Below are 7,321 nucleotides of genomic sequence, written 5' to 3'. Positions count from 1 at the left end.
GGCGGACCCGAGCGTTTCCGGCCCTGGGGACGGACTTCAGGCTTAGCACTTCCGCGACCTCTCGCGAGGTTTTTTGCCGCCAGCCTGCAAGCGCAGCGCCCTGAGTGTCCGCAGAGACGTCGTGGTGCCTTTTCCCACGCTGCAGTCCTCTGCTGAGAGATGGAGGATGCCGGCAGGAGTCTCCCGGCTCCGGCTCTGGATTAGGAGGTCAATTTTGCGCCCATCTTTCCATTTTTGCACGCTTCAGTTGCATCACGTGGGAAGAAATAAAAGTCTTTTCACGTAGACTATTGCACGCCGCTCTCTGCGGTCCCAGTGAACTGTACAAAGGGGTGACATTTGTACCTGAGTGGCCTTTCCTTTCCTCTATTACTCTAATTTCCAACGCGAAGCACTTAGAAGGGGCTCGTGTCACCGGCTCTGGAATGTCTCTTATTCCAACTCGCGCCCCCCTCTTCCCACAAATCTGCAAGATGAACCAAAGCGGATGTCGGCGACCCGGAGGAGGGCGAAGACTTCCCCTTGCGCTCGGGCACCTGTTCTTAGGAGCTCACAGTCGGGTCCTTGCTTTCCTCCTGCAAGCTTTGCGACTGAGCTGCAAGTAATATATGAACACTCCACAGGATCCGGAGGAGTGACAGGACCAGGTTCGAACCACAGTGACGCAGAGCCGAGACCCTGGCTCCGTATAGCTCCTCTCCCAGGGGCCAGAAGTCGGGAGCGGTCACGGTGGTTGAGGTTTGCCCAGACACAAGCACATTCCCAAAGTCCGCCCGCTGCGCGGCGCAGGCCGGAGCGGCTGACTTCCCAGCGCTCACAATGCGGGTTCGCGCCCTCGGGGCGGGAGCCGGCCAGTCGCCATGACAACCGTCCCTGCGGCGCGCGCCCGGCCCCGACGCCCCCAGGCGTCCGCACCCGCCCTTGACCCCCCCCCCCACCTCCCCAGTTGCGGCGCACACACCCCCTCCCTGCCGGCAGTGGGAAGGGGCCGGGCCTGCTGCCTGACGTCTGCGGGGCTCGGAAGATGGCTGCGGAGCTGAGCACCGGGCAGTGGCTGCGGCGGCTGCAGGCGGGGAGCGCAGCGGGCGGGGACTCCGCCTCGCGTGTGGGGCGCTGAGTCGGGAGGCGCGGAGGCGGTGAGGGCGCACCGGGGGCTCGGGGGGCCACTCGGTGCCACCTGCCCGCCACCTGCCGCACCATGGGCAGCGCAGAGGACGCGGTCAAAGAAAAGCTGCTGTGGAACGTGAAGAAGGAGGTACGGTCCGGGGCAAGGTCTCAAGGGGCTCGCACCCCTCCCGCGCTGGCTCGGGAGCAGAGAGGTGGAGGCACCCACGCGCGCGGCTGCCAGCCCACCGTGCCAGGCGGGGGCGGGGTCCTGGGCGGGCCGCGCCCCACGCCCCTCTCTGCATGTCCCGGGCAGCGCCCTCGGCCAGGGTCAGGCTTGCGCCCTGGGGCTTGTTTGCTCCACGGTGCTCCCGTTCCCCGCCCAGTGACGGCAGCAGCGCGGGGAGACCGCGATCGGGGGAGGGGTGGCGGCGATTGCTGGAGAACCCGAGTTGCCCATTCATTGCGGGTACTGCCCGGGGAGGGGGCGGGGTCCCCACGGGCCTCCTGGAGGCTGCGAGCCACAGTTCCAGGGGCTTCGCCCTCGGGTGTCCAACACACCGCCCTCTTGTGTTCCCCTGGCAAGTGAGTCGTGGCTAGCAGAGGGTTCGCTGCACACCTCACCGTTTCTCCCTCCACGCCCACCTCCTTACCCAGGAACTCGGGTATTTTTAAGAATGGTTTTTAAGACTCAGATTATTTTTGCCCTTTTGAGGGAAATCCTTCAGAAACAAGAGTTTCTCTCCACTAATTCCCTTTACCTTGACGCTGCTTAGAAGCTCATTTCAATTTCGGGGGTTGGGAGGGGGGGGCTGCTCATACGAATGACTCACCAGCTTGTGAAAGAGCCTGCAGTGTAGATGAGATGAGTGAGGCCTCCCTCCTCAGCCTGCCTCTCTAGCTGGGTCTACCAGGTGTGAACTATGGAAGGCAAAAACAAAACAAAACAAAACAAAAAACCTGTCTGCTTGTTCACTGTTTTGTTTCCAGAGCCTGGCACACTGGTAGGCACTCTAATAAATATAGCTGCTGATCCTGGAAACTGAGGTTTGGTGAGATAGTCTTGAGTTGTCCAGACTTACTTGAGCTTTACTTGTGAACTTGAGTAAAGTTACTTAAACTCAAGTCTTGGTTTCCTAGTTTCTTTTTAAAATAGGATAATACTGTTTCTCTCACATACATAAATGTATCATATTTTTTCATGCACCCTTGGAGTTTGACGGTGGTTTGAGAAGACTCTGGACTCTCTGCATTAACCCTGACCTGGCTCGTGTGCCCTAACTGTTCCCTTCCTTCTTGACATCACCTTTCCAGCTTGCATGAACAGCTTCACTGTGCTTTTGCTGTGAAGTGGCCAAGTGAGGGTTTCTTAGGCCAGGCGAATAGGAACTATGGGCATGTTGTTAACGTTATTTAAGACCCAGATTTGATCATTGATTGGGTATGTAAGGAAATACTTTTGAGAACATGATTTTCTTCCCACTATTCAAAGACTCTGTTTCAAGAATGGTTCCTTGGAAAACTGAATTTGTGCTGCAATGATGTATCTGCCTGGCAAAGGCTGACCTGCTCTGAACTCCACCTAGCTCCCCTTTTAGTGCTTGGTTTACAGAAAATGCTATAAGAGACAGTTGAGAACTAGAGGCAAGACTCTCCTCACAGAGGACCTCTGGACTAATCCTAAAATCATAAGTAGGTCCTCCCCACCTCTCCAGCTGCTTCAGATACATCCTGTTGATCCTTAGCTGTGGGTTCCTGCAAAGACTCCCTGGGAAGTAATCGAGGAAGCTTTTAACAGCTTGGAGTGCAAGAATCGATCCAATCGGATCTTCATTTACCTAACCACTAACCATGAGCCCTTCCTTCCAGCAGGGAGAACCTTCCAGGTCCTTCCTCCCTAGCCCTTAGGTGCTCTGCCACTCTTCATGTTAAGAGATGACCTTGGCCTGGTGTGGTGGTGTATATGTTTAATCCCTCTGGGTCCCTACGATACCCAGGCCAACCAGCGTTATATAATTAGACGGACCTTGAAAGTAAATAAATAGGTAATTAGGTGAAAGAAGACAAAACTGACTGGGAGCCAAGGTGTCATCAGGACACTGCATCCTGTCCAAAGGATGACAGCCAAAGGTTAATGTGGAGCAAATGCCTAATTTCAAAAAATAAAAGAGAAAGCACTGGAGAGCCTGCTCTGGCTGCTCTTCCAAGTCTGATTCCCAGAAGTCACATGACAGCTAACAACTGTTAGCTCTAGTTCCAAGGGAGCCAGTGTGCTTTTCTTGCTTCTGCAGGTATCCCATAAATGTCGTGCACAGACATCCATGCAACAAAAATATCCATTCACATAAAATAAAGATAAATAAATCCTTTAAAAGGTAAGGACTGTCTCTGCTCGTGGCTTATTCTGTAGGATTTTATACTGGGGTTGAGGAAAGCCATCTCTGACTCCCACTGGTATTATCTGCCTCCTGGCAGATTCCCCCATGGAATCTGGCACAAGTGTTAAGAGCAACTAGAACCTCGTTCTGTTGATGGAAGTGCAAATTGCTATAGCCACTTGGAGAACATTTTGGCAGTATTACTAGACACTAAAGCAGAATATGTGCATCAGAAATTCCTTGCCTAGAAATATAAATTTTTGAAAGCCAGCACATATGTTCACCAGAAGATATGTCCAGATGTTCATATGATTCATAACAACCCCAAGCTGGAAAGGCCCTAAATGCCAGTTAATTGTGGTATTGTCACGCAATTGGGAATGAACAATCTACATTCCCAACAGACACAACAGAAACAAATCTCACAATCAGTCAAGCAAGCAAAAGAAACAACTCACAAAACACCCCTTTACTGTTATTCCATTAATTCTTTTTTTAAGTGCAAAACTAACATAAGAAACCAGAGGTTGGGCCTGGCGGCATAGGCCTATACTCTCAGCACCTCAGAAAGCAGACGTAAGAGGAATGAATGGGTTATAGAGTAAATTCCAGGTCATCTTAGGGAATTTAGTAAAATCCTATCTCAAAAAATAGAAGAGGTCTTGGTGGCTCATGCCTTTGAACACAGCAATCAAGAGGCAGAGGGAGGCAGATCTCTGAGTTCCAGACTAGCCTTGTCTAGATAGTGAGTTCTAGACCAACCAAGGCTACATTGTGAGACCCTGCCTCAAAACAACGATAACAAAAAGGTCTGAAAAAAAAAAATAGAAAAATAGTTTTGCTTTCTGGCCCAGCATGCACAAGGCCCTTAGTTCAGCTACCACTACAAAAAGAAAAAGGCCGGGCGTGGTGGTGCACACCTTTAATCCCAGCACTCAGGAGGCAGAGGCAGGCGGATTTCTGAGTTTGAGGCCAGCCTGGTCTACAGAGTGAGTTCCAGGACAGCCAGCCAGGGCTACAGAGAAACCCTGTCTCAAAAAACCAAAAAAAAAAAAAAAAAAAAAAAAGAAGGGAAAAAAAGATAGTGGGTGCTTGAGTACTCTCAGAAAAAGTGGAGACTGGGGGGGGGGGATAATAAAACAAGGTACTTGGGCAAACAGGTTCTATATTCTATTTCATTTGTTGTTTAAGACAGAGCGGCCTAGTCCAAACTAGCCTTGTATTTGCTGTGTAGCCTAGACTGGCCTTGGCCTTGAACCCTTCTTTTAACTTTAATGGGGGTGGGGGGATGCACATGGTGTGTGTGTGTGTGTGTGTGTGTGTGTGTGTGTGTGTGTGTATGTGTGTGCGTGCGCATGTGCGCGCACACACGCATGCCCACGTGCTTGCATGCTTGACTGCACATGCCCCTACGCATACTTCTGTGGGCCCGAGGACATTTTGTAGAGTCTAGTCTCTTTTTCCTCTTTTATTTGGGTTCTGGGAATCGAACTCTGGTCATCAGGCTTGCTCAAAAGAACTTTTACCAACCTGGGCCTTGAACTCTTGATCCTCTTGCCTCCATCTCCCAAGACTTGGGATCAGGCATGTGCTACCACATCTGACACTTGTGTTGTTTCCTGCTCTAAAAGGGTCCAGTGTGTAAGAACTCACCAAGCCTGTGAGACGATCACAGAAGCTCTTTTTTATATGATTAAGGAATAATAATAAACAGTAAGAACACCTCTCTTGTGGCCCTAGCGATTAAACCTGAGGACCTTGAATGTCAGTCAAGCACTCAACTGTAGAATGATATCCCATCCTCTAAGTGGCTTTTGGGAGTTGAAAAGGTCTCACTCTGTAGTTCAGGCTCTGTCACACACTGTGTAGCTCAGGTTAGCCTCTCATTGAAACCCTAAAACATCAGAGTTTTAGGACCTAGCTACAGCAAATGAGAGTCGGTGAGACATGGATGGACCACCCCTAACCTCAGAAAAGGAGGGACCAGTTGTACTGAGATTGTCCTGAAGGAGAGTATGTCACCAGAAGCCCTTTTCCAGCAGAGTATGGATGAACAAATACCCTCCATCCTTAGTTTCTAGGCCGGAGGACCCTTTTGTCTGAACCGGACCTTCCACACTGATTGGCTGGTGGATTTGACATCTCTTAGTTTTCTCTCCAAAAAACTTGGGCAGATGATGCTAAGGAACATTTGTCTCCCCACCCCACTTCCATCTTTGTCATCTCTGCAAGTATCTAAAAACCAAGGTCAAAACCAAGCTATTTACCTTTCCCTAGACCTGTTCTGTTGCTGAATTCTTTTTTTCTTTTGGTGCTGTGAATTGAATCTAGAGCCTTACATATCCATAACATGCCTGACCACTGAGCTGTACCCTCAAACCTCATGATTAAAAATGCTAAGGAGAAAAATTTTAAATAATAATGCTAGCCCGAGAGTGTAACCCAGTGTCAGAGGGTTTGCCCTGAGTTTAAGCAATAGTCCAGCAAGAATAAATTAAAATAATGGAGATTCCCATTTATTCACAGGTGAAACAAATCATGGAGGAGGCTGTCACCAGGAAATTCGTGCATGAAGATAGCAGCCACATCATTGCTCTGTGTGGTGAGTAAATGCTTTGAAGTGATGGGTTATGGCTTGGGATTGAGCGCTTGGTCCCGGGACGCAGAAAAGATGAGTCTGCCGGGCATGGTGGCGCACTCCTTTAATCCCAGCACTCTGGAGACAGAGGCAGGCAGATTTCTGAGTTCGAGGCCAGCCTGGTCTACAAAGTGAGTTCCAGGACAGCCAGGGCTACACAGAGACACCCTGTCTCGAAAAACCAAAAAAAGAAAAAAAAGAAAAAAAGAAAAAAAAGAGAGAAAGAAAGAAAAGAAAAGATGAGTCTCCTGGTGTAGTAAGTGTCAAATATGAATGCAAGGCCCAACCAATCCAAACCTTGAAGTCTATGTGAGCCCCACCCCAGACCTACTGAATCAGAGGCTTTAGGTTGCAAGAATCTGTGTATTTTAGTATCCTAGGACAACAGTTTCCAAATTTCAGCAGCACCGGAATTCACCTGAAAGTATGTTTAAAACATTTATAGTTATGTTGTACTGTTATTCGACGCGTTCTCACGACCGGCCAGGAAGAACACAACAACCAGAATCTTCTGCGGCAAAGCTTTATTGCTTACATCTTTATCGGGCCAGAGTGTAAGAAGCAAGAGAGAGAGAAAACGAAACCCCTTTCCTCTTTAAAGAGAACAACAATTGCCTCGGACGCATCACTCCCTGATTGGCTGCAGCCCATGGCCGAGCTGACGTTCACGGGAAAAACAGAGTACAAGTAGTCGTAAATACCCTTGGCTCATGCGCAGATTATTTGTTTACCAACTTAGAACACAGGATGTCAGCGCCATCTTGTGACGGCGAATGTGGGGGCGGCTTCCCACAGTTCCCCCTTTTCTATTAATAAGAGCAAATAGGCCACCCATATTAATGAGAGTGGAGATAGAGGTCAAATCCCCAGTGTGTAGGTAAAGGAACCATGTACAGGATTAGCTCTTAGGCTCACAGGCTTTTACCCAGAGCAACCCTGACCTGCTCCCGTGTCGTTTTTCCTGGGGGAAGGGAACTAGGACACTGAACCTTCATGAAAGATGACATGTCTCCCTAGAATAGGCTCATATATGCCGCAGAGCCTTTCCATTGCAGTGCTTAGCCTTGCAACTCTCTCGGGCTGCTGAAGCACACTCACTCTATCTCGTGCAATGAGACTAGCCTCGTGAGATATAAGAGCTGAGTGGCCAGCGACCTATTGCCTAAGCATAGATATATCAGGGGAAGCTCCATGTTCTAGT

General features: G+C 49.7%; 1 protein-coding gene across 15 annotated transcripts in view; it reads left to right on the top strand.

Annotated features, from left to right (window-relative positions):
- The first annotated feature begins 868 nt into the window (after positions 1-868).
- The window catches only part of Sgsm2 (small G protein signaling modulator 2), a 47,950-nt gene continuing 41,497 nt past the window's right edge, over positions 869-7,321 (top strand). For 7 of the 15 annotated variants that reach the window (XR_001780085.2, XR_001780083.2, XR_388560.4 and 4 more), the window contains exons 1-2: positions 869-1,255; positions 6,009-6,084. Coding sequence is in view for 4 of the 15 variants with exons in the window: in XM_006534583.4 (XP_006534646.1) it covers positions 1,199-1,255; positions 6,009-6,084 (133 nt within the window). In the remaining 11 variants the exon portion in view is untranslated. The remainder of the gene's footprint in view (positions 1,256-6,008; positions 6,085-7,321) is intronic. The other 8 variants (NR_166445.1, NM_197943.3, NM_001374688.1 and 5 more) reach the window with 5 other exon arrangements.

Source organism: Mus musculus, chromosome 11 (genome assembly GCF_000001635.26).
Source record: "Mus musculus strain C57BL/6J chromosome 11, GRCm38.p6 C57BL/6J".
NCBI lineage: Eukaryota > Metazoa > Chordata > Mammalia > Rodentia > Muridae > Mus > Mus musculus.
This window is presented reverse-complemented; position numbering and strand designations above follow the sequence as displayed.